Source organism: Eulemur rufifrons, chromosome 16, assembly GCF_041146395.1.
Source record: "Eulemur rufifrons isolate Redbay chromosome 16, OSU_ERuf_1, whole genome shotgun sequence".
Classification (NCBI taxonomy): Eukaryota; Metazoa; Chordata; class Mammalia; order Primates; family Lemuridae; genus Eulemur; species Eulemur rufifrons.
Window position 1 is genome coordinate 42713039 of NC_090998.1, and position 27693 is coordinate 42740731.

Sequence of the window (27693 nt, forward strand, 5' to 3'; positions counted from 1 at the left end):
AGGCTGAGAAGTTGGTCCCTACCATGTTGGGGAATACATATTAAGGGACGGCAGAAAACAATACTGGCTTGGTACGGAGGGTCTTCAACAAAATTTTCAGGATAAGGGTAAGAAATGAAAGTGAAAAAGAGCCAATAGAACTATACCAACCCTAAGAAGGCTGGTACTATGCTGCTGCTCAGCTTCCTAAATGTTGGCCTCTTACGGCCTGCTCTAAATTCTCCCCCCATCAAGGCAAAAGAACATTAGAAATCCCACCGATCTCTTTGCTAGAACTTGGGTTTCTTTGATAACAGCAGGTGATTCAAATCTTTAGGGCTGGTCTGGCATGGTGGCCCATGTCTATAATCCTAGCACTCTGAGAGGCCGAGGTGGGAGGATCGCTTGAGGCCAGGAGTTCAAGACCAGCCTGAGCAACAAAGTGAGACTCCTGTCTCTACAAAACATAGAAAAATTAGCCAGTTGTAGTGGCGTGCACTGTAGTCCCAGCTACAGAAGGTTGAGGCAGGAGGATCGCTTGAGCCCAGGAGTTTGAGGTTGCAGTGAACTATGATGATGCCACTGCACTCCAGCCTGGGTGACAGAGCGAGACCCATCTCAAAAACAAACAAACAAACAAACAAAAAAAACCAAAAAAAAAAAAAAACCCCAAAAGAAACACCCAAATCTTTAGGGCCAACATCACATTATTTCAGGCCCACAGCTTTCTAGGGACACAGTCCAGTAAATAAAATGGAAGGCAGATTCTATTTTCCAAAAATGCAAAGTCTCTCAGAGATGTTTGAAATTTCATGTGTTAAGTGTTGCCATCTAGCTGTTTCTTTTATAAAAAAAAAATACATTGTCTTGGGATCAAACGTGTTAAGTTCCTTAAATAATGAAGCTGAGCAGCCCTGCCTCTCTCCCCTCACTTCTATAGGATTTATTAGGACCATGAGAGCTCTGGATATGGAAAATGGGAATGACTGAAAACCGGAGGAAAGGCATTGGAAAGGAGGTGGAAATGAAGATAACTCTTTCTGATTTAGAATTTTGCCTAGGACTTTTTGCTTTGTGCCTTGAAAGAAACTTGAAATCAGTGAAAATTTTCCTGAGTTAGGGGATCAAGGCCTGGTTGGAATGGCAAGCATATTTTAGTGCTAAAATTCATTCAGTCCTCTAAGATTTAAGAGCTATAATTAATTTCCTCTTATTAATCAATTAATTTCATTCTTCAGGCGGGCCTATTTCCTATTTTGGTTTTAATTCAACAAATAAACCAGCATATTTACTGAGTAGCTACTGTGTCTAAGAGGTGTTGTTCTAGATCAGTGTTTCTCAGCATGTGTCCCCTGGACATTTGCATCAAAACCTTATAAATGCAGACTTCTAGGCCCCACTACAGACCTCCCTTCCAATCCTGAATCTCAGGACAGGGATTGATCTCGGTTTCTTAAGCACCTCTAAATACCATTGTACTAGAGTAGTGGTTCTCAAACTCGAGTGTACATTGGAATCACGAAGAGAGCTTGTTTAACCACAGACTGCTGGGACCCATCTCAGGGTTTTGGATTCAGTGGTCTGGGGTGGGTCCTGAGAATTTGCATCTCTAACAAGCTTCCAGGTGATGCTGATGCTGCTGGATCACACTTCAAGAATCACTGTGCTAGAGCATTGTGAGGGCTATAAAGAAGAATTAGATATACTTCCTCTCATTAAGGAGCAAATGATGTAGTTGGGAGAGATAAGACATACATTTAATATAACAAGGAATAAAAGAATATATTTGACAATATTCAGTGTAGTGCAATACTTGACATTGGATGGGGTAGTTAGGAAGAGATGGGATTTGATCTGGGTCCTCCTAAAAGATGATGAGGTCTAAGGTTCGGTAGAGAATAATGTAGACATTCTTGATGGGGGGATAAAAAGAGGGAAAGTACAGAGGTGTATGGGGGTGGGGGGTAGATCCTTGTTTGTCTGGCATAGAGCTTTGTGTAGGACACTTGTGGAGGCATGAGACCAAAACGGTCAGTGCCAGTCTGTGAAGAGCCTTGAAAGCTTATCCCTCTCCCCAGCCTCCACCCACATCACAGCCATACTAAAAGTGTCATACAGCCAGAAAGAGGAAGTCTCCTCTGCTGAGTGTGCAAGAGGAAGTGCAAGAAGGCTCTGAGGGCTTGTGAACCATAATGACTGATTTCACCCATAAGCCAATGGCAGAGGCAACGGAAGACCAGCGCACCAACCAGGCTGAGTCCCTCCACCCAGAGGGTGTCACCACCCAAGCTGAAAGTGTTTGGGGAGATCAGGCATTGCTGTCTGGATGCTCCTCTCTCTCAGTGGCCATCATGTCTTTGACATCTGCCTACCAGCATAAATTTGCAGAGAAGCTCACTATTCTGAATGATCGAGGTCAGGGGGTTCTCATCCGGATGTATAACATCAAGAAGGTAAGCATGAGCAACGGGAACCAGCGTTAGTTATTCTAGCACACCAGCTGAGGCGGGTAGGGAACCCTGAAGCGGATAGGTCCAGCAGTTGGACCCCATCCTCTTTTCCACTGCTTTAACAGGCCTTCAATCATTGCGATTATATAGGCCAGCCGGTTCCGGAAGGCAGAAGGGGAGCTCCTTTTCAGGGCTTCCCCTTTCTAGATATGGTTCTCACCCCGATGAGAGCATCTGCTTTCCACTGGGGCTGGGGCAGGGGTAGGAATGTCGGGGGAATAATTGTGTTCTGAGTGATTTGGATAAAGCTCTGGTGTCTAGAATTCTGGGTTTTATTATTTATTGCTGATCTCCCATACTCTGAAGAGATCTGAAGTTGGGTCTCTGGCAAAAACTTTTCCACAGAAGTACTTCTCTAAAAGGAAAAAAAAAAAGGATAGATATTTAGATTAAAAGGGTAGCTGTCTTCTGAGGGACCTAGTCTGGGCCAATTTATGCTGTGATTGTGTGTATCTGTGTGTTCAGAAGAGGAGCTGTGCAGTTGGGAGAAGCTGGTGGCGAGAGGTGGGCTAGGGGCTGGCAAGCCATAGGAAGTAAAGAGGTAAAGACGGTGTTTTCCTGGAAGAGAAAGTAGGGGACTTGGGGACAGGGAACTTTGTGCATTTTGTAATAAAATAAATCACCAAGAATATGGTTTCTCTGTCTCCATGAATCCTATAAATGCCCTTTGGGATAAGATACTTATGTAATGGACCAAATTGTGACACTGAGTCTTGCACAAAGTCTAACTCCCGAGCAGTTGCTTTTCTCACTCCTTCTGGCTGCAGTTGGGGGGCGGGGAAACAGCTTCCTCTTTGTGCTGGTGCCAAGCAGACATTAAGCTTTACCCAGCAAGACAAAATGCCCAGGTTGTTATTTAGCTCTTCGATAGGTGGCTCAATGTCCTGGAATTTGTTCCTGACCAACTCTCATGCTTTTATAACTAATTCCCAGATTGCCTTTTCTAAGAGAGCTTCGAGGTTGAATGATGCAGGGAAGAGGTATGTTTCTGAGGGGCTGGAGGAACGGTTGAAATATAATGTCATTTATCTGTGCAGACTTGTGCAGACCCCAAATCCAAGCCACCTTTCTTACTGGAAAAGTCCATGGAGTCATCTTTGAAGTACATCAACAAGAAATTTCCCAACATAGATGTCCGAAACAGCACGGTAAGAACTCCATCTTCCTCCTCGCCTGTCTCTGAAATAACTCTCTGCTGGGATGGCTGGGATTCTTTTTTTTTGACTGCCTCTCTTCAAACTTGGCAGGGGATGGAGCAACCACAGGGCTTCAGGTTGTTGTAGGGCTTTAGGTCTTGAGAATTTTGAGATAAGATGGGATTCTTCCAGGGTAAACTGGAGCAAAGCATCGCCCATTTCTCCATTGTAAGATTCATGAGAACACATTGTACAGGAAGTCGGCTCTCTCACCCCGGCAGGGTGCATTTATTTTATTGTTGTTCCTGTTTCACAGTCAGTGTTTCCTTGCTACTTGTCTTAGAATTGTGCATCTATTGGGATACCATTTCTTCCTTATTAAATGTTAGCCCTAGATTTCTCACCCATCTTACCTATAGCATCTTCTCATTCTGGTTCTTTTGACTTTGATATAAATAGTAAACCTCTTCGGCTGAAAGGGCCTCTGAAATTTCCTCTCACGCAACCATCCAGCCTATACAGAGAATCTCTTCTGTTTAAAGACCTGCAGAGCATAGGACAGTTTCCAGCTTCCTCTGTCAGTGTATTTCAACCCTCTTTAAAAATATTTTAGGTATAACCTCTGTTCTTTTTGAATTACTTTAATCCATTGTCTTTTATTTTGCATTTTTAATTTTGCCTTGTGTTTCTTTCAGCAACATTTAGGACCAGTACATCGTGAAAAAACTGAAATAATTAGATTCCTCACTAACTACTACCAGTCATTTGTGGATGTCATGGAATTTCGGGTGAGCTCTCCCTATCCTAGGTCCCTAACGTAGGCATGGTCTTCCAGAGTCTATTCTTTCTTTAGTAGATGTTCATATGTGATGCTTAATATAGATTCTTGAAAAAAATGAGATGTACTGATATGGAAAGATATCTAAGTTGTGTTGTTAAATGAAAGCAAATTGCAGAATAGTATAAGGCACATCATATTTTTGTTTTAAAAGCCATATAAGCTTGTATATACATAGTGTTAGTATATATGTAAGAAATGTTTAGAATATTATACATTAAACTATTAACTATATTTGGGGATGGATTATGATTGGCTTCAATTTACTAAGCTATACTTTTTCTCCCAATTTTATTTTATTTATTTATTTATTTATTTTTTTTGAGACAGAGTCTCACTCTGTTGCCCAGGCTAGAGTGCCATGGCATCAGCCTAGCTCACAGCAACCTCAAACTCCTGGGCTCAAGCAATCTTCCTGCCTCAGTCTCCCGAGTAGCTGGGACTACAGGCATGCACCACCATGCCCGGCTAATTTTTTTCTATATATTTTTAGTTGTCCAGCTAATTTCTTTCTATTTTTAGTAGAGACAGGGTCTCGCTCTTGCTCAGGCTGGTCTCGAACTCCTGAGCTCAAGCGATCCTCCTGCATCGGCCTCCCAGAGTGCTAGGATTACAGGCATGAGCCACTGTGCCTGGACCCCCAATTTTAAAAATTGTGCTAAAATACACAAAGCATAAAACTTATCTTAACCATTTTTAAGTGTACAGTTCAGTGGTACTAAATAAATTCATAATGTGCAACCATCTTTTCATCTTGTAAAACTGAAACTACCCTTTAAACAATAACTACAATTTACCCCTCCCTCCAGCCCCTGGCAAACACCATTCTTCTTTCTGTTTCTATGATTTTGACTATTCTAAGTACCTCATGTAAGTAGAATAATAAGTATTTGTCTTTTTATGAATAGCTTATTTCACTTAGCATAATGTTTTCAAGGTTCATCCATGTTGTATCATATTGCAGAATTTCTTTCCTTTTTAAGGCTGAATAATATTTCATTGTATGGATATACTAACATTTTGCTTATCCATTTCATATGTTGATGGACATTTGGGTTGCTTTTACATTTTAGCTATTGTGAATGATGCTGCTATGAACATGAGTATATAAATATCTTTTTAGGACCCTACTCTCAGTTCTTTTGGGTATACACCCAGAAGTGGAATTGCTGGATCATATAATTCTATTTTTAACTTTTTGAGGAACTGCCATACTGTTTTCCATACAGTACCATTTTGTGTTCCCATCAACAATGCCCAGGGGCTATACTTCCTCCACATCCTTACCAACAATTGTTATTTTCTGTTTTTTTTTTTTTGATAGTAGCCATCCTAATGGGTGTGAGGTGTTATCTCATTGTAATTTTGATTTGCATTTTGCTAATGATTAGTGATGTTGAGCTTTTTTCTCAAATTCTTATTGGCCATTTGTCTATCTTCTTTATAGAAATGTGTATTTCACACCCTTTGCCTAATTTGAAATTGGGTTGCTTTTTGTTGTTTAATTTTAGGAATTCTCCATACAGATTGAATATTCCTTATCCAAAATGCTTGGGACCAGAAGTGTTTTAGATTTTGTGTGTTTTTGGATTTTGGAATATTTGCGTTATATGGCTGCATATCCCTCATTCAAAAATTCTAAATCTGAAATGCTCCAATGAGCACATCCTTTGAGTGTCATATGGGCACTCAAAAAGTTTCAGATTTTGGAGCATTTTGGATTAGAGATGGTCAACTTGTATAAGCTATGCATCTTTGCATTATTAAAGTTTAAAAATTTCAAGTATTTTTCCTGATATTTTATTATAAACCTGAAAAATTCCAAGATTAGTACAATGAATATCATTTTGCAATTCTCCTGAATCTCCTAATTGTCAGTATTTTGCCACATTTACTTATCCCGGCTTTTTTTTCTGAACCATTTGAATTAGTTGCAGACATCATGACATTTCCTTCCGAAAATATTTAAGCATACATCTGCTAAGAACAAGAATATTTTCTTACCCAACCCTGATACAATTATCATACTCAGGAAATATAACATTGCTATAATATTATTGGGTAATACATAGCTTATATTCATATTTCTCCAGTTGTCTCAAGAATCACACATTGGATTTACTTTTGTCTCCTTAGTCCTTAATCTAATTAATAACAATTCCTAGCCTTTATCTTTCATGGCACTGACTTTTTGAAGAGTCCAGGCTAGTTGCTTTTTAGAATATCCTTCAATTTGGATTTGTTTTATTGTTAACAGTTTTTAGTAGCAATACTACATGGGTGATATTTTATTTAAATTTTAAACAATGAGCACATACTATTTTTGTAAACACAAAAATTAAAAATTATTTAACACAATGTTTTTGAAAAACAAATTGATAATGTGTTTCTAAAGTCTTAAAAATTAATGTAGTAATTCTATTTCTAAAAATTTGTCTTAAGGAAACAATCAGATAGAAGTGCAAAGATATCTGTGCAAGAATGTATTCTGTTGCATTATTTTGACAGTTACAACTTGATAATGATATATCCACTAAATAAATGTTTGGTTGAAAGTTCAGAATATGTGTGCATAAATGAATATTCTGCAGCTGTTAAAGATGATAACATATTATTTATATTAATTGCCATGGAAAAATATTTTTCATATATGTTTAATGTAAAAGCAAATTACAATACAGTTTAAGATATAAGATGCCCCTAAAATGGATATTTACATAGCTAAATGTGCATTTAAAGATTAGAATTTCTGATGGGTGGGATTATTAGTGGTTTCAAAAACTAATTAAAGTTAAACTTATCTGTATTTTCTAATTTTTCTACAATAAACATGTATTATTTATGTATTCCAGAAATAATACAAAGTTTAGCCCTCTGAGCAATCCAAGAGCTGATATTATAATATTTTTTCAGGTGGTACAAGAGTACGGGCCCTGCATTAGGTGCCCTGTGCCTACCCCAGGGAAGGTAATCCAGGACATTCATTAGATCACACAATGAAGAGAGAAGTGGGGACATGAGGGACTGTAAGATCTGAGGGAATGTCAGGTCAAAGGTATTAATCTTGGAATTTAGAGTGGTGGCTAGGAAGAGGACAGGCACTGGTGGAGGCAGTGGAAAGAATGCTGGAAGCATATAAAAAAGCCTCTTACTGGAAAAAGTTGGAGTCCAAAGGGGATTTTAGAATACCTGCTGGTTGCTGCAGTTGTAAAGTCCCGAGCCTAAGGTGTTTGGTATGCCGTGTTTAGGGCAGGAGGGGAAATAAGGACATTGAAGTGGGGTGCATTGCAAAATAGGTAGGCACTGAATTAGACAAACTTGGTTTCACATTTCAGCTTTACCACTTATAAGCTGTACAGCTTCAGACAAAGAACTGTTTGAATCCCAGTTTTGTTATCTATAAAATGGAGAAATAAACTTTACTGTATGGAGTGTTTGTGAGAATTAAATGAGATAATGCAGGGAAAACACCTAGCTTAGTGTTTAGCATATATTAATAGTAAAGTAATAGGCCAACAAATGTTAATTCTGTTCCCTTCTGTTCTCTTCTGACTCTTGTCTTTAGAGAATAAGACCTATATGGTGACATTGGTTGCGTGAGTGGCTGAAAGTGAACTTTAGCTATATCCCGTGGAAATTGTGTTTCCGGCTGGAGTTATAGAAAGGCATTACTAGCAAATGAGGCAGCACAGAGCTAGACAGAGGTCTAGAGGTCATGTAGCATAAAGGGAAGATCATGGCTCTGGGTTCAAATTCTGGTACCATTCCTGACTAGCTTTATGATTTTGGGCAAGTTTTTTAACTGCTCTTAGCCTTGGTTTCCCTATCTATTAATTTAGACACAGCCTTTTTGGGAAGATAAATTGGAAAAAATTTTCCTACACATTTTAACATGTTTGGACAAATATATATGTCTGTGTACCCACCACCACAATCAAAGTGTAGGAAATTTCCATCACTCCAAAAGTTCCCTGTGTCTTTTTGCCCTTCAGTCAATCCCTACCCTTCATTCCTAGCCTCAGGCAACCACTGATCTGCCTTTTAGAATAGATTTTTCTTTTCTAAATGTTCAAGTAAATGGAATCTATACAGCGTGTATTCTTTTGTGTCTGGCTTCTTTCACTCAGCATGATGTTTTTGAGATTTATTTATATTGTTACATGTATCTGTGATTCAGTTCCCATTTTTGATGAGAACTTTATCATTGTATGGGTACAATTTGTTTATTCATTTACCTGTTGATGGACATTTGGATTGTTTTTCGATTTTGGCCATTAATGCGTAAGTTGCTATAAACATTCAAGCACAAATCTTTGTGGGGACATATTTTTCATTTCATTTGGGTAAATAATCTAAAGTTGAATTCCTGAATCTTGTGGTGAGAGCATGTTTAATTTTATAAGAAACTGCCAAACTTTTTTTCTTTGTTTCTTTTTCCAAACTTTTTTCAAAGTTGTTTCACTTTATCCTCCCACCAGTAATATATGAGAGTTCCAGTTGCTCCACATTCTTGTCAGCACTTGCTATTTTCAGACTTAAATTTTAGCCATTCTTGTGAATATATAGTGGTATCTTATTGTCGTTTTAATTTGCATTTCCCTGCTGACTAACATCGAGAATCTTTTTGTGTGCTTATTTGGCATTTGTATATTTGTTTTGTGAAGTGCCTTTTCAAATCTTTTTTTTTTTTTTTTTTTGAAACAAAGTCTCACTCTGTTGCCTGGGCTAGAGCGAGTGCCGTGGCGTCAGCCTAGCTCACAGCAACCTCAAACTCCTGGGCTCAAGCGATCCTACTGCCTCAGCCTCCCGAGTAGCTGGGACTACAGGCATGTGCCACCATGCCCGGCTAATTTTTTCTATATATATATTTTAGTTGGCCAGATAATTTCTTTCTATTTTTAGTAGAGACGGGGTCTCGCTCTTGCTCAGGCTGGTCTCGAACTCCTGACCTTGAGTGATCCACCCGCCTTGGCCTCCCAGAGTGCTAGGATTACAGGCGTGAGCCACCACGCCCGGCCCTTTTCAAATCTTTTGGCAACATATTTTAAAAATAAAAATATACAAAATATACTCTTTGATCCAGCCATTTTACTTTTATAGAAACAAAAGTAACAATTTGCAAAAAGACCAGGAATTGGGAACAAAATGAATCGGTGGGAGAAAGTCTGAATGAATTGTAGTATACCATAGGCTACTATGCAACTATCAAAAAGAGTTCATTAGTGCTCTACCAGATGACTTTGAGGACTTTCAGCAAGTAAGGTTCAATGAGAAAAGCAAAATGACAGGAAGGGTGTAATACTATCTTAATTTTTTAACACAAATGATGACCAGAAAAACCTGTCTCTCTATCTATTTCTTTTTCTTCTTTTCTATCTAATGGAATTATATAAATAGGGAGAAAAATAAGAAAAGACATATTAGGCTGTTAAACTGGTTTACCTGGGGGTGGGGCAGGATGGAGGGTGGGTGCTGATGTGGGGTGGGGGGAAGGGAAGTGCCCACAATAAAATTGCACATTTATTTAGGCAAAATTATGTATGAAAAAGAAAAAGAATTCCTATCACAAGAGAATGAGAGTTAAATGAAGTACATGCAAATTACCTAGTAAGTACTTAACATATAGTGAGTGGTCAGTAAATAGAAACGCATGGCAAGTTGGATAGTATTCCCATTTGTTAATGATTTACTCCTGAGAACAGGAGATGGAATCCAAGAACAGATTTACTTTGGAGTTTGTCAAAAATGGGTTTGCTTTTTGGCACTTTTGAAACTGCCTATTAGGTGATCTGTGTTTTGAAAACTTTTTTATGTGGAGGAATGGTACACAGGGATGATAAGATCAGGGACGGTGTGTATAAAATGGTAGAGACTTGTGCCTATAGAAACATGGGCATTTGGCAGTGTAGCCTGAGGTCTTAGTGATGGCTTACTGAGGAGGAACTTCCTCTTTTCAAGAATGCCTGTCTTCTGTTGTTTGGTGGCTTTCTAGAACCTCAAATTCTTTTTTTCTTTTTGAGACAGAGTCTCACTCTGTTGCCTGGGCTAGAGTGCCGTGGCGTCAGCCTAGCTCACAGCAACCTCAAACTCCTGGGCTCAAGCAATCCTTCTGCCTCAGCCTCCCGAGTAGCTGGGACTACAGGCATGCGCCACCATGCCCAGCTCATTTTTTCTATATATTTTTAGTTGCCCAGCTCATTTCTTTCTATTTTTAGTAGAGACAGGGTCTCGCTCTTGCTCAGGCTGGTCTTGAACTCTTGAGCTCAAATGATCCACCTGCCTCGGCCTCCCAGAGTGCTAGGATTACAGGCGTGAGCCACCGCGCCTGGCCTAGAACCTCAAATTCTGGTAGTACATGTCACCTTCTCTTTATTCTTTATTAATTCACATCTTCAATTCCACCCCCAGGATCACGTTTATGAACTTCTCAACACCATTGACGCCTGCCAGTGCCATTTCGATATCGTAAGATCCTTTGCAATTCTCTTCTACCATAGAAACAAAGAAAAGGGCAAGGTGGGACAGTGTGGGGTGGGATGGGACTGGAAGAATGACTATTTCATTTGTTCCTTCTTAGGATTATAATTGTTTTGTAAAAAGTACTAAAGATAAAATATATTTACATGTTAAACAGATCAGCAATGTGATTTAATTAATATAAAATTTACACAAAAATCTTACTCCACTTCTTCCACCTCCCTTATTTCCTGGTCTCCTTGCATCTTGAGCTTATTTTTAGAGCCTCTGACTTTTGTTCCAACTTTCTTTTGAATTTTCCTGTCAGTTCTTCCTTTCTTTCTTTCTTTCTTTCTTTCTTTCTTTCTTTTTTCTTTTTTTTGAGATGGGGTCTTGCTCTGTTGCCCAGGCTGGAGAGCAGTGACTCAATCATAGCTCACTGTAACCTTGAACTTCTGGGCTCAAGGAATCCTCCTGCTTCAGCCTCTCAAGTAGCGAGAACTACAGGCATGCGCCTCAACACCTGGCTTATTTATTTATTTATTTTTGGTAGGGATGGGGTCTTACTCTGTTGCCCAGGCTGGTCCTGAACTCCTACCCTCAAGAGATCTTCCTGCCTTGGCCTCCCAAATTGCTGGGATTATAGATGTAAGCCACCACACTTGGCCTGTCAGTTCCTACTTCTAAGTAGACCCATCCAGAATCATTTAGCACTGTCTGGAGTGGTTGGAGAAATAGGGAGATCCAAATTAATTGGTCGCACTGTTCTTGAGTTCCTTTGTATTTTCCTTGCAGAATCTCAACTTTGACTTCACTCGGAGTTACTTGGACTTGATTGTGACTTACACCTCAGTTATTTTACTTCTGTCACGGATTGAGGATCGACGGATACTCATTGGCATGTACAACTGTGCCCATGAGATGGTGCATGGTCATGGGTGAGTTAAGGGAGGGTACTATATGAACAGTCTCATAGATGGTTCTATGAGGTAGGGGGTGGATACAAAGGAAATAGATGCCATGAGTTCTCGTATAAGAACCTATAATCTACATGATAACCTAGGCAAAACAAGGTACACCTTTATATATACAGTTGACCCTTGAACAACACTGGTTTGAACCGTGCAGATCCACTTGTATGCAGAATTTTTTCAACCAAACATGGAGCAAAAATAGAGTGTTCACAGGATGTTAAACCTGAGTATACAGAGAGCCTACTTTTCATATATCTGGGTTCCTCAGGGCTGACTGTGGGACTTGAGTATGCATGGATTTTGGTATACACAGGAGTCCTGGAACCAATCCCCTGCATATACTGAGGGACAACTGTAGTTAACTCTTGAATGTCTGCTAGCAGATTATCCAGTTTTCACTATTTCTAATCAATTTTTAATCCTGGACTGGATTCTACTCTGCTTTTCAGGTTATTACAAAAGGCAAAGAAAATTCTTTTTAGTATTGGTAGGAATAATATTAGTAAGATAAAGCCATTAGAGGTAAGTAATGTATGATAATACATTTGAAGCCAAATACAAATGGATTCTGGATTAGCTGCATTTACATCCCCCTCCATTAGTACAAATATAAGTATTTAAGGGCTGAATAAAATGAAGATCAGAGGGATCAGAGTGGGTTGTGGACTATCATTCTATGCACGATGTGTGTTCCCATGTGTCTACATGGATACTTAGGCACAGGCCTTATCTGTTAGCTTTGAATATTTGTGTGCCATTTTGGGTTGTACACAGATTTGGGTCCAGGCATATTACTTGATTTCCAACTAACTGACACAACTTTATTGAGTACCTATCATGTGTCCAACTCAATTTTGGGTGCTTATAAGGAAAAAACTTTCATGGACCTATCCAAAATTGTATTGTTCTGTCTAGCCACAGTTTAGTACACCTGAGCCTAGAGTGGGGTCTCTGTACATGTAATTCCTAGTTTAGTAAGTATATCTTTGGAGATGGTGGGGAATGCCAGTCTATGCACACATCTTTGTTCTGTATGCAAACATAAGAATTTATGTCACGGTTAAGGGAGGGTTGTAACTCCTTTTTCTTCTGCTTGCTTTCTTCTAGTGACCCCAGTTTTGCTCGTCTGGGTCAGATGGTCTTGGAGTATGACCACCCTCTGAAAAAGCTGACAGAAGAGTTTGGGCCTCACACAAAGGCAAATTCCCTGGGAGAGTGGAGAATTTCTCAGGCAGAAGTACATTGTCCTCATCATTGACATTAAGGTTTCATTTGCTTTTCCCCTGCAGGCTGTGAGCGGAGCCCTCCTGTCTTTGCACTTCCTCTTTGTCCGAAGGAACCAGGGGGCTGAGCAGTGGCGCAGTGCCCAGCTTCTAAGTCTCATCAGCACCCCCCCAGCCATGATTAACCCTGCCAATTCAGATACCGTGAGTTCCCTTTTCCTTTTGTTAGTGGAGGCATTCTCTTTGCCAAGGCCATCTCTGTTGAGGGTGCTTCCTTCAGGAAATATCAGCCCTAAGAATCCTTTGCTCTCTTCTAAGGTATGCACCTATTCAGCCCAGTAGGAATTTGAGCTTAGGCGTCAATTAATTAATAAATGTTTTTGTTTGACAACTATGGGCCCAAAATCCTTCCCTCAAAGAACTTATAGTCTCTTAGGGAAGCTATGCCACGTCATAAAAATACAACTGATGGTACCAGATTAGTGATAAGTGCCAAATGAATGATTTATACTTTAAGTGGTAAAAGAATCCAAAGGAGGGAGAATGTTTTAGTTTTGCTCTCCTCATTTTATTGTTATTAAAAGTATCTGAACTGTTGAAGAGAGGTTATATTAAACTTCTAGCCCAAGCTCCTTTCCCTTTCTCAACTATATTCCTTATTCCTCACTTCACTTCCAGTGCCTCACCTTCCTTATTGGCAGGTTTGCCAGCTATTGGTTTATCAAAGTTCCCTAATCCAGCCTGGCAAATAAAAGTTGGTTTTGATACTCAGATTCTAGCTTGATTTTTTTCCTTTAGGGGAAGACTAAGATAAATAACTGTTTGACCATCTCTGTCTCTCTTGTGCCAGATGGCCTGTGAATATCTGTCTGTGGAAGTCATGGAGCGCTGGATCATAAGTAAGTTTAGTGGCAGTAGGTGGGAATGGATACCTGAAGAACAAGTTCTAAAAGTCTGCCTCTGTGCTGTTCTACCCATCCACAGTTGGGTTTCTTCTTTGTCATGGGTGCCTCAACTCCAACAGCCAGTGCCAGAAGCTATGGAAGCTGTGTCTGCAGGGCTCCCTGTACATCACCCTCATCAGGGAGGATGTGCTACAGGTGCACAAGGTCACCGAGGACCTGTTTAGCAGTTTCAAAGGGTGAGAGACATGAGAGCCAAGCTGATCTTTGGGGATTTTTAGCCCCTTCCAATGTCCTTTTTAAGCCTCCATTAGTGCGTCAGAGTATGGGTAGTAAGGGTTCATTCTAACTATTGAGGAAATCATTATTGAATACCTACTATTTGCTAGGTGCGTCACTGGGTTTTAGGGATACAATAATTCATAAGATAACATAGAGGTTAAGAGCATGGACTCTGAAACCAGTTTGCTCGGGTTTGAATTCAAAGCTCTACCACTTCCTAGTTGTGTGACCTTGGGCAAGTTACTTCTCCATGCCATTGCCTCAATTTCCTCATCTATAAAATGTGGTGATAGTAATACCTTCCTTATGAACTACATCCTAGGGATGTCATGAAGAATAAAAGAGTTATTATTTGTAAAGCATGTAGAAAAGTGCCTGGTACATTGTAAGTGCTATATGCTTGTTAAATAAAAAAAGAGTTTCTGCTCTCAAGGAGTTTACAAACTGGTGGGAAATAGACAAACTTGTGATATAGTAAGGGATTATGATGTGTAAACACAGAGTACCATGGAAGCATTTATTTTATTTATTTATTTAGAGACAGAGTCTCACTCTGTTGCCTGGGCTAGAGTGCCGTGGTATCAGCCTAACTCACAGCAACCTCAAACTCCTGGGCTCAAGCAATCCTTCTGCCTCAGCCTCCTGAGTAGCTGGGACTACAGGCATGCGCCACCATGCCTGACTAATTTTTTCTATATATTTTTAGTTGTCTGGTTAATTTCTTTCTATTTTTTTAGTAGAGATGGGGTCTCGCTCTTGCTCAGGCTGGTCAAACTATCCCAGAGGGCTAGGATTACAGGCGTGACCCACCACACTTGGCCCATGGAAGCATTTAGATGGACACTTAAACTGGCTTTGCAGGATCTGGAAAAACCTGTAGACAGATAGACCTGAAGAGCTAAACAGATGAACTGTGTGTGTGTGTGTGTGTGTGTTTGTGTTGGGTAGAAAGTCAGGGGACTTGCTTAAGGCAGAGAAAGATAATTCTAAGCAGAGAAACTGTCAAGATATTTGAATTGAGAGAACATGGCAAGTTCGAAGAAGTTCATGTAGTTCAGTGCATGGGCAGCTGGGTTACGAAGGTGAGGATGTCAAGAGATGAATTTGGAGAGGTAAGTTGGGACCTTGTATGCTCTGCCATGGAGTTTGAATCTGTCCTAAAAAGGATAAAGAGCTTTTGAATAATTTCAAACAGAGGAGTGACATAATCATATTTGCATTTTAGAAAAGATCACTCTGGCTGCAAGAAGAAAAAGTATATGGGAAAAAGTAGAGACATGGATTAATTAAGTAAATTAGGAGGAATTGAGGATGATGTTAAGGTTTCTGGTGTGGATATCTGGCATTCTTTAAGACAAGAGAATAGCCAGTTTTGGTGGCTTGCTCCGGTAATCCTAGCTACTCAGGAGGCTGAGACGGGAGAATTGCTTGAACTTAATTCAGGGCTGCAGTGAGCTATTAGAGTCACTGCTCTTCAGCTTGGGTGACAGAGTGAGATCCCATCTTAAAAAAAATAGATAACAGAACATGTGACCAAAAATAAGTTTGTGGGAGAAAGATTGTATATTCTGTTTTGAACAGGTTGAATTTGAAGTATATATAGGATAGTGAAGATAGATGAATGTGTGTTAGGCCTTTTACTTTGTGGTCCTGGAACTTAGGAATGATGTCTGGAATCAGATGAAGACTGGTGAACGGGTAATCAAAGCTATGAAAGTAGATGAGTTTACTCAAGGAGAACATGTGGCGTGAGAAAAGGGCGGAACAAACCTCTGTGTACATTGATATTTAGGGGCCATGCAGGGGCAGAGAAATCAGGGAGGGATATTGAGAAGAAAAGGGGAAAGGGAAGCCAAGGGAAGAAAGCATTCCAAGAAGAAAGGATTGGTTATTTATGTCAGATGATGTTGAGAGATCAAATAAAATGAGGATTGAAAAATGTTCATTGGATGTGGCTGTAAAGTCTTGGTCCCTTCTTGTGAACAACTTCAGTTGAATGGTGAGGTTGAAAGCTGGGTTGCAGTGGGTTTAGAAGAAAATGAGGGATAAGTAATTTAATAAATAATTCTTTCAAGAAGTTTTATGTAAAGGCAAGAATAGAGAGAGCCATAATGAGAAGGAGGTGTGGAATTAAGGAAAGGGTCAAAATACCTATATTATTTTTTCTAGTTGCAAATAAAACATCCAAAAATGTAAAAAAAATACAAAGTGGAAGTTGGCTACAATCTCACCTCCTTGAACAGTGTGATGAACATCCTTCAGATACTTGTGTGTATATATACATATATAAACATATAAAGGTATACATGTATTTTCAACCTTATATAAGTAATATTTAAAAAGCAATGGATCTACACTCCATATTCTAAAGTTTGTTTTTTTTTTACTTGCTATATTTTGGATATCTTTGAATAAGAGTGCATAAAGACTTATTCTTTTTAACAATTGAATAATATTCCATTATGTGGTTATAACATAATTTATTTACCCAGACCCCTATTGATAGATATTTGAACTGTTTCCACTTTTTAAAATCATCACAAACAATGCTGTAATGAACGTTCTTAGACATATATCTTTGTGAAGCTATGTGACTATTTCTATAAATTCTAAGAAGCAGGGTAAAGGGTATGCACATTTTAAATTTTAATAGCTCTTATCAAATTGCCCTCCAAACAGATTGTATTATCAACAGTCTATGAGAATACCGATTCTATTTTTTTTGAGACAGAGTCTTGCTTTGTTGCCCGGACTAGAGTGAGTGCAGTGGCATCAGCCTAGCTCACAGCAACCTCAAACTCCTGGGCTTAAGCAATCCTTCTGCCTCAGCCTCCCGAGTAGCTGGGACTACAGGGATGCGCCACCATGCCCGGCTAATTTTTTTTCTATATATATTTTAGTTGGCCAGCTAATTTCTTTCTATTTTTAGTAGAGATGGGGTCTCGCTCTTGCTGGTCTCGAACTCCTGACCTCGAGCGATCCACCCGCCTCGGCCTCCCAGAGTGCTAGGATTACAGGCGTGAGCCACTGCGCCCGGCCTAATACCGATTCTTTATACTCTCAATAACTGGGTAGTATCATTAAAAAAAAAACATTGCCAGAGTTAAGAGAGAGTAAATCTAAGAATCATAATTTTCAGAAGTTACCGGAGGTGGCTTTGAAAAATTTTCCAATGATTACTGTTTCTAAGGGATGGAAGGGATGTTTGAAGGGTGTTCAGTTCCCTGTTTTTAAAAACAGCAACTACCATGTATGATTTATAGTTTAGGGAGTTCTTTGACATAAATGATCTAATTTGATCTTCATGATAATTCAGGTATAAGTATTAATATCATTTTTCATAAATGAGAAAATTGAGACTCAGTTTCAGCATCACTCAGTTAAGAAGAGGTGGAATTAGGAAATAATTCTAGATTTTTTGACTTCTAATCCTGTCTCTTTCCATTGTACTATGCAGAGGTTGAAATAATTATCCAAAAGGAATGCTGTGGCGTTGAATCCTGGTTTAATTAAGATATTTTCCAACTCCAGATTTCTTTGATTTTGTGCTAATTCCAGTAAAGGAGTGGTTTGGAGAAGGGAAATGAGAGGTTATGAGGTCCCACTAAAGTGGTAACAGTGACACAGGACAAGAGAAGACAGCTATAGGGAACTTAGAGAGCACAGAGTCTAAGGTAATGCTGGGGTTTTGAGCATGGGTCACTGGTAGAAAAAAGGAGATACAGTTAGGAGAGTCAAGTATTGCAGACAAACCAAAAACAATGAAAAGGCCATTTAATTTGGTGATACAAAAGTTCACAGTGACCTTAGAGAGAGCAGTTTGCTTAGTGTGGAAGGCCTTGTGGAATTCCAGGGTCAGTGAGAGGTGAGGAAGTAAAGAGTATAGGTGTTTCTTTGGAGGAGTTTGGTGGTGTGGGAGAATTGTGGATTGTCAGGGTCAAGCTAGGGCCTTCTTAGAATAAGGGAGGTTTTGAACTTATTTGTTGGGAGAAGAGAATAAGCCAATGGGGAAGGAGGGATTAAAGTTTCAAAGAGGCCGGGCGAGGTGGCTCATGCCTGTAATCCTAGCACTCTGGGAGGCCGAGGTGGGCGGATCGCTTGAGCTCAGGAGTTTGAGACCAGCCTGAGCAAGAGCGAGACCCCATCTCTACTAAAAAAATAGAAAGAAATTATATAGACAGCTAAAAATATATATATATAGAAAAAATTAGGCAGGCATGGTGGCACATGCCTGTAGTCCCAGCTACTCGGGAGGCTGAGGCAGTAGGATCCCTTGAGCTCAGGAGTTTGAGGTTGCTGTGAGCTAGGCTGACGCCACGGCACTCACTCTAGCCTGGGCAACAGAGTGAGACTCTGTCTCAAAAAAAAAAAAAAAAAAAAAAAAAAAAAGTGACAAAGAGATAATAGGTAAAGTTACAATCTAAAAGGAAGTGTGCAGGAATGGGACCCAAGGTAGAGCTGGAGTAACTACTTTTACCTGAGACCAGGACCTGTGTTATACTTACGTGCTGCTCCTCTTACCCCGCTCAAACCCGGAAGAGCACCTTGACTTGAGGGCATCAAGGCAGGAGCACACGATGAGAAGTCTAGCCCCAGCTTTGCCATAAAAGCCCTATGTGACCTTGGCCAGTCATTTCCCTTCCCTAGGTCTTATTTTCCTTATCTGCAAAATAATGAGGTAGAGCTGAATGATCTTGGAAAGACACTGCTAGTGTGGGCTGCCCATGCTCCCCGCGCCCCGCCCCCCGGGGCTGCTGGGACTCTGAGGACTGGGAAGGTGGGGCAGAGCCCCTAACTGGTAGTATGGCCAACCCTGCTGTGCTTGTGTCAATCCTCAGGTATGGCAAGCGAGTGGCAGACATAAAGGAGAGCAAGGAACATGTAATTGCAAACAGGTAAAGGTGGGGAATGTGCTTTCTGAAAGGGGATGGGATAGGAATCTCGCCTGACATTTGTTCTCTCTCACCTAAGCCGTCCCCAATGTCTGTACAGCTTTATCGCCTCAACCAAAGAACCTGCTGCTGCCCCACAGACTCTTGTGTTTGTTTTTTAATTTTTTTTTAACCAAGTCTAACTGTAGCGTTGGACCTTCCTCCTGACTTACGCCCCTTCCTAAGTGCGTCTCTCTCCTGCGCTGCCTGTGGAGGATTTTTAAGGGTGGGAGAGGCAATATTCTCTAGTTTCCCTTTTCTTCCTCAGTGGCCAGTTTCACTGTCAACGGCGGCAGTTTTTGCGGATGGCAGTGAAGGAGCTGGAGGCTGTGTTAACTGATGAACCAGGACTGCTGGGTCCCAAGGCAAGAGAAAGAAACGGTGGGAGGGGGACAATGACCAGTGATAAGACACTCTATGTGGGGAGTGACTTAGCATTCACAAGATTTTGCATTTCTGAGTCTTTTGTGATCTATTTGATGTGTATGTTCTGATTCTCTTGAGTATTCTTGGAGCACCCCAAAGCTTTTCATATCTCTGTTTTTGGCACTATTATAGCATGTCATATATTATAGCTAGCTATTTGTGTACTTGTCTTATGCTCTGTTTGAGTGTGAACTAATTGGAGACAGCTTGCTCTTTTGCTTTAAACCACATAAAAGCCCAGCAAATATTTCTAAAATTTAATTTGATAGAGAGAGAGGGATACTGACTGTGAGCCAGTGTCAGCATACGTACATGTCTGATTTTGTGTCACATAGTTGAGATTGTTTGTGGGTGTGAATGTTTATTATTGGACACTGTTGATGTGGCTACATAATTATATCCATATGTATATTATCATGGGAGTTTTTTCTGTGCTTTGAAATCCACTTTTAAAGTTGAAAATTCTAATGGTCCCTGTCCTCTCCATAGGCTCTTTTTGCTTTCATGGCCCTGTCCTTCATTCGTGACGAGGTCACCTGGCTGGTTCGCCATGCTGAAAATGTCACCAAGACAAAGACACCTGAGGACTATACCGACTCGTTAGTACTTGGCTAAGAACCTTGTCCTTAGATGAACTGGGGACAAGGAGGCATCAAATGACCTCAGGAGGTCTTAATTTCTGCCCTGTTATCACTGTGTTTGTCTTAATTCAAATTTCTAGTCTCATATATCTCTCTGTTCTCATCCTCAACTTTGTAGGAGCATTGCAGAGCTCCTTTTCTTGTTGGAGGAGATTAGGGGTCTGGTCCGAAGACACATCAAAGTGATACAGCAATACCACCTACAGTACTTGGCAAGATTTGATGCTCTCGTGCTTAGTGACATCATTCAGGTATGATGTTTAATTGATTATACTTTGGAAATTTCAGGGCAATTCCTGCTCATTTTCCTATTGGAACCTCCCTGGCTGAATCTCATGCTTTCTAGATTGGGTGTCAAAAAATCCGATTTCCTCCTCTACATTGTTAAAAGAAAAAAAAAAAAATCTCAGCAGTCCTTTTTTTTCCCTCCCTAAGTGAAACTACATAGAAATAGGAGAGAAAAATAAAGAGAAGCTGGGTATTAACACGATGAAGAACCCAGGAAGGTTCCTCCATCTCTTGCTTGGCTTTTTCTCTCTGTTTTTGGCACTTAGCAATGCTTCTACCTTCATACATTGACTAAATCTTGTGGCCCTGGTTTCTATCCTGGGGAACCTATGCCCACTTCTCTTTTAGAACCTGTCTGTGTGTCCAGAAGAGGAATCCATCATCATGTCCTCGTTCGTCAGCACTCTCTCCTCTCTGAATCTCAAACAAGGTAACTGGGGGGAGGTGGAGAAGGCAGGGCATATATGAGGGTGAACTTTTTTTTTCCTAGAAATATTGACCTTTGACCCAGAGAATGGGACAAGATGTCCTTGAAGGCTGGGCGAGGTGGCTCATGCCTGTAATCCTAGCACTCTGGGAGGCCGAGGCGGGTGGATCATTTGCGCTCAGGAGTTCGAGACCAGCCTGAGCAAGAGCGAGACTCTATCTCTACTAAAAATAAAAAGAAATTATCTGGCCAACTAAAAATATATATAGAAAAAATTAGCCGGGCATGGTGGTGCATGCCTGTAGTCCCAGCTACTCTGGAGGCTGAGGCAGGAGGATCGCTTAAGCCCAGGAGTTTGAGGTTGCTGTGAGTTGGGCTGACGCCACGGCACTCTAGCCAGGGCGAAAGAGCGAGACTCTGTCTCAAGAAAAAAAAAAAAAAAAAAGAAAAAGATGTCTTTGAAGAGGACCTATGCGATTGGGTATTAGTGTGCTGTTATATTGTTTCCTTTAAAAAACTTGCTTCTGTTTTTCTTCCAGTTGATAATGGAGAGAAATTTGAATTCTCAGGATTGAGGCTGGACTGGTTCCGCCTACAGGTAATTGTCTGTTGCTGTTAGTGGTCCCCATTCTCAGATTCTTCCTCCCCCACAATCCCTTATCTGTTTATCTCTTAAGCTCTGCTTTATAGAGTGAGTCAATCTTGAAAACTGCCGATTGGATAAGACGTATACAGGCCAAATTTCAGTTCCAAGGCTGGGGGTCCTTTCACTCATCTTGTTTTCTCTGCCCTTTCTCCAACTCCAACCACAGGCATACACTAGTGTGGCCAAGGCCCCACTGCACCTGCATGAGAACCCTGACTTAGCCAAGGTGATGAACCTCATTGTCTTTCACTCCCGAATGCTGGACTCAGTAGAGAAACTGCTGGTGGAAACTTCTGACCTGTCTATTTTCTGGTATGTCCTGGTTCAGAGCTGTTTATCAATTCATTTTCTCCCTTAACTGTCCTCTGTAGAGGATTATAATTCCCCTAGACAGATGGGAAAGTCTTGTTTTCTTCGAGATCTCCTTAAAGGCAGATGCTCAAACTCCATGATGCTCAAACTCATGCCAGCTTCTACCAATAATCCTAAGTGATAGGAATTTGAAGTTGATTCCCTTTTGTTCTGTATTCATTCTCTTGTGGAAAGCCATTTGGAGTTTACACAACCTTCCCTTCTCTAGGATAATCCATATGTCTAGTTCCAATCTTTTCTCATCTTTGCTGTTATCTTGGGGAACTTTTTCAGCTTTTTTTTTTTTTTTTCCGGCTGGGACATTGTGACTTAAAAGAGGCATGAAAAACTTGGAGGTGTAGTGGAGAGAACTGAAAATAATTGAAGGGCTGAAAAATAGAGTTGGAGAATGAACATTACTTTGCCTTCCTTAGGTAGCACTCAACATTTATTATATAGGTGACCACTGTTGTGCATAACTGTACCCTCTGAAGGATCAAACAAACAAGTGAAAAATATGTTGTCTCTGCTTTCTGTAATCAGTACAGGTCAGGAGACATAGCATTCATATGTGAAAAGGATGTCAACATATTAATAATACTTGGAAATACAAGAAAGTGTAAAAAGAGTACAAGAAGTTGAGAGGATATAGGGTTAAGGAAAGATCAGTCTCATGAGATTAATTCAAGAAGGTTTTCTGGAGCCTGAGTGTCAAATTTTGGGAGGAATGTGAATTAGCATTACTGAACAACTTCTAAATTAGAGGGAATGGCTCAAATCATGCCAGGATTCTGAGGAGAAATAGCAAATTTTGTGTAAGGAAAGGGAAGAAGATTATCACTAAACTGCCCTGGGGACCATTATAAAAGTCTGAAAGGGTTAAGTTTCTTGGGTTGCCTTCTGCCTCAAGGGTAGAGAAATTAAGGAGGGAGTGGTAAATAGCAATACATGTTTGTTGAAAGAATTAATGTTCTCTCCACCTCAAAGAGACCAGCTCCTAAAACCCTTTCTCTGCAGCTTTCATCTCCGTACCTTTGAGAAGATGTTTGCTATGACCCTGGAGGAACCTACTATGTTGCGTTATGCCATCGCTTTCCCCCTGACCTGTGCTCATTTTGTCCACTGCACGCATGAGATGTGTCCAGAGGAGGTGGGTATCCTGAACTCCAAACCATGTCATCTTTCTAGTCACATCTCATCCTTATTCCTCAAAAACACAATTCCAAGGGTTGATTTTGGTCCCAGGAAGGGTGCAGACATGGGTATGTGATATGAGTCCCTAAATAGCTTGATGTAGAATGTATCCTCTCTCTCTGGGCCTCAGTTTCTTCTTCTGTAGGAGTGGGTAGCTCAGGCAAGGGGAGATCAGAGTGGTATTATGAGGAAGACATGGCTGTCCCGGGGGTGACAATGTCTTCCTTGGTCCCTCTTTCCCATAGTACCCCCACCTGAAGAGCCATGGTCTTCACCACTGCAACTCCTTCCTAGAAGAGCTGGCCAAGCAGACTAGCAACTGTGTGCTGGACATCTGTGCCGAGCAGCGAAACCTGAGCGAGCAGGTAGGCTGAGGCTGCCCTGTTTCAGCCTCCCCTCTGCCAACCCTCAGTGCCTTCTCCTCCGTCCACCCTTGCTTCCCTGTCGGATGCCAAGTTCTCTCTTTCTCTCAAGGACGACTGGGGCCTTTGTGTACTCAAGTTTATGGCAGGATTCTTTTCTTAGTATAGCCCCTTCAGTCTTTACTCCCTTAGGATTAGATAGAGGTGTATAAAAATACTCTTATTTGAACAGCTGCATGCCAACAAAATCTGTGCTGTCATTTGAGGAGTTCTGAGAGATGAGTTTACTTTCTAATTTATTTCCCCTCTTCTCTCTGCCCTGTGTACATATACTTAGGACAGTCGCCCCCAGATCACCTGTCTTGTCTCATCTTTCTGTTCATCTGCATCCTAATCTGTGGCTATTTGGGCATTTTGGGGCACCTCTTGTGTGTTTATCCTCAGGGCTGGATTCTTGTCTTTTTCTTCTTGTTTTCCCCCTCCCTTCACTGACTCATAGCACCTGCTCATGATTAGCTCAACCTAAATTTTAGAAAATTTGAAAATGAGAAACTCGTTTTGCTGTTGCCTTGGAGTCTTTTAGATTTCCCAAACTACCCACTCTTCCTGGGTTTGAGTCAGGCTTTGTAGCAGCTTTGGTAGAAGTGGAGCCAGGCTGTGTGTGTGTGTGTGTGTGTGTGTGTGTTTGTGTATACAGAGGTACAGTTACATTATTACTTAACTTTTTTATTTTCTTATATGTAAAATGGGGATGAAAATGCTTTCTTTACAGAAGTGTCACAAGTATTAAATAAAATAGAATTCATTTAGTATTTGGCATGCAGCACTCAATAAATGTTAGCTGTTATATTACTTGCTACTTACTGGGCATTAAGCTCTGTGCTTGGTTTTTGGGGTGGGGACCCAGAAGGAAGATATATAATCCCTGCCCTGGAGGAATGTCCCAGTTTAAAGGAAAAGGGAGTACAAATACATGTTTGAAAGAAATTTGAATAATTAATGCAAGAAGATATGCAAACAAGTACAATTGTAGGTGTATTCATCACTCACTATGAATACCTACTACATGCAAGGGACACTGGTAAGGAGGTTTGCTCACTGCTAGATCAGAGATGACTAAAACATGATGTGAATAATTTTTACGCACACCAGAACTTCTGAAACCAAATGAGTACTGGCCCTCCCAAGTTAACATTTTGAGTAAGTAATTAGTGACTACTAATTACTAATGGAGTTACATTTTTGGGGACTGCTTTCAGGATCTACTACAGACACTTTTGCATAATCTCAGGGTTGATACATCCTTTTCCATCAAGGTGGACTTGATTTTTTATTTTTTTGAAACAGATAAGAATTTGAATTTTGAAAAAGAAGGTATGACTATAAAGTGACAAAACCAGTTTCCTTATGTGGCCCTTATGCTACTTTAAGAGTAATTCCAGCTGAGGAGTTTCCAGACATGGCCTGAACACACTCAGCAGCATTGGAATAAATGGAGAGCATTCCGGTTACTTTGAAGGAGATACTTGAATATATAATTCTAGCTTATATTTTTTGTACGGTTAACTGGGGTATCTAGGTGAAGAGAAGAGACGCTGGATTGATGTTTAAGCTAACTAGAAAGAAATATGATATTTCAAAAAAGAAGTGGGAAGAAAGTGATGAGCATATTGTGAACTCTGAATCTTTGGAGGGCTGTGGGGGCATGGGTAACTGTTCCGTGGGACAGACTATAAAGGAATGTAGCAAGTGAGATGGTTGTTCTAGCTAGGAAATAATAACTGGCTTCCTAGGTTGGAAGATATTAGAAAGCACAGTTCAGTGGAGCTCTTCGATATTATTCTTTTTTTTTTTTTTTTTTTTTGAGACAGAGTCTTGCTCTGTCGCCCTGGGTAGAGAGCAGTAGTGTCATCATAGCTCATTGCAACCTCCAACTCCTGGGCTCAAGCGATCCTCCTGCCTCAGCCTCCCAAGTAGCTGGAACTACAGGTGCACACCACCACACCTGGCTAATTTTTCTGTTTTTAGTAGAGATGGGGTCTCATTCTTGCTCAGGCTGGTCTTGAACTCCTAAGTTCATGCTATCCTCCTGCCTCAGCCTCTCAGAGTGCTAGGATTACAGGCGTGAGCCCAGCCTAGATCTTATTCATATTGCTTAAATTTTTCCATTAGGAAAGGCTCTCTCAGGATGTGGGTGGGGGAGTGATGCTCAGATCCCTGAAAGACACTGCCATCTTGAGAGTTTGAACCTATACATGGAGAGATATTTATGAAAACTAAAAGAGGTGAGCACATTCCAAATAGGCTCTCATTAGGGAAAGAGATGCATGGAAAGAGAGAGAGACAGGCAGAAAGATGAAAGAACAGACAACAGTGGAAAGACCTTTCAATAACTGATGGGCTACTTGGCAGATTTAGCAACAAATCTCCCATTTCTCTGTTCACCTGTGTTTGTTTCTAAAGCTTCTACCTAAGCACTGTGCGACTACCATCAGCAAGGCCAAGAACAAGAAAACCATGAAGCAGAGGCAGACTCCCAGAAAAGGAGAGCCTGAGAGGGATAAGCCAGGAGCTGAGAGTCACCGGAAGAACCGCAGCATCGTCACCAAGTGAGGACCCGGGCCCTAGAGGGCCGATGGGCACTGCATCAAAGAAGGAAAAAAGGGAAGAGGGAGAGTGTTATAGCAGAAAATGTGGAAGTGGTGGTGGGGAATGATGGATATGGAAAATCACTTAAATGTGAATTTTCTACTTTGCCTTTGAAGTCAGCATCAACACGTATTGTGCCAGGCTGAGTATCCCCAGAAGATGGAAGGGTCCTGAGGGTCATAGCCCGACACGCCCTTCCCAGATCCTAGCAGATGATGCCAGACCCATAATCAAGGCTCATTTTACTTTCTAGCATGGACAAGCTACACCTAAACCTGACAGAACTGGCACTGACAATGAATCATGTATACAGTTTCTCTGTGTTTGAACATACTATCTTTCCTTCTGAGTATCTCAGCAGCCACCTGGAGGCCAGACTCAACAGGTATCACTCTTTCCTTATTTTCTTTGTTGTGTAGTATAGTGTTCCTCAAAGTTGGGTTCCATTAGATTCATCCTGGTGGTCAGGCCACACTCTGGAGATTCCGATGCAATCAGTCTGGCATAGGTCCCAAGCATCTCTATTAAAAGCAAGCAAACAAAAAGAACCCCAGCCCTCTTTAGGTGGTTTTGATGAACAGCCAGAATTGATCACCACTGTAGAATGAGCAGGGCCTTTGCAGTTAGCAGACCTGTGTTGATAACCTGGCCATTAGCTAAGATGTTGGAGCAGATTATCTAACTTATCTGAGCCAGTTTCTTTCCTCATCAAGTAAGGATAACAGTATTTACCTTATAGATAATTGAGAATTACCTACAATTGAGAATTGGCAGAGAATGAAAATGAATAATGAATGCAAAGCTTCTGACATATGTTAAACCTCAGTAAAATAAATCCCCTTCCCTCCGCTTTGCCCCTCATTCTTTCATCCCCTAAAGTAGGAGGAATACCCTTTACATAGGAATTGGGCACTATGGTCAGCAATGAGGGTAATGGGAGGAAGAATTATTATGAATGATCCTCTATTCTTCTGAGTTTTGTTTTGGGATATGTAGCTTATTTATTCATTTAACAAATATTTATTGAATACCTACTGTGTGTTAGAAGTGTTCTAATAGCTGTTGATACAGCAGTATACAAAACATAAAAATTCCTGCCCCCATGAAGCTCACACTTCAGTGGGAGAGATAAACAAAATAAGAAGATAGAATGCATAGTAGCTTGGATAGTGATAAGTGCTAAGCAGAAAAATACAGCAGGAAGGGGAGATAGGAGGTGTGTGTGGTGGTGGTGGTGGAGGGTGTTGCAGTTTTAGACAGGGTGGCCAGGGAAGGCTTCCTTGAGAAAGTGACATTTGAGTAAGCCTGCAAAGGAACTGAGAAAGCCAGGCATGCCACTCTCAGGGCAAAGAGGAATGCTTTGCAAGTACCCAGGCTCTGAGGCGGAAATGTGCCTGCTCTGTTCAAGGGACATGGAGGAGACCAGTGTGGCTGTGGCAGAACGAGCCTGGTAGGACATGGGGTTGGAGGGCAGGAGA

At 40.8% G+C, this 27693-nt stretch overlaps 1 protein-coding gene across 1 annotated transcript in view; it reads left to right on the forward strand.

The window, feature by feature from the left end:
- Positions 1–2330: 2330 nt before the first annotated feature.
- The window catches only part of NCKAP1L (NCK associated protein 1 like), a 44096-nt gene continuing 18733 nt past the window's right edge, over positions 2331–27693 (forward strand). The window contains exons 1-20 of the mRNA XM_069489546.1: positions 2331–2432; positions 3527–3637; positions 4321–4413; positions 10872–10928; positions 11715–11857; positions 13001–13091; positions 13183–13320; positions 13967–14015; positions 14101–14257; positions 19139–19195; positions 19500–19596; positions 20147–20256; positions 20417–20549; positions 20935–21016; positions 21553–21611; positions 21826–21971; positions 23028–23160; positions 23450–23569; positions 26030–26175; positions 26469–26600. Of these exons, the coding sequence (XP_069345647.1) occupies positions 2331–2432; positions 3527–3637; positions 4321–4413; positions 10872–10928; positions 11715–11857; positions 13001–13091; positions 13183–13320; positions 13967–14015; positions 14101–14257; positions 19139–19195; positions 19500–19596; positions 20147–20256; positions 20417–20549; positions 20935–21016; positions 21553–21611; positions 21826–21971; positions 23028–23160; positions 23450–23569; positions 26030–26175; positions 26469–26600 (2156 nt within the window). The remainder of the gene's footprint in view (positions 2433–3526; positions 3638–4320; positions 4414–10871; positions 10929–11714; positions 11858–13000; positions 13092–13182; positions 13321–13966; positions 14016–14100; positions 14258–19138; positions 19196–19499; positions 19597–20146; positions 20257–20416; positions 20550–20934; positions 21017–21552; positions 21612–21825; positions 21972–23027; positions 23161–23449; positions 23570–26029; positions 26176–26468; positions 26601–27693) is intronic.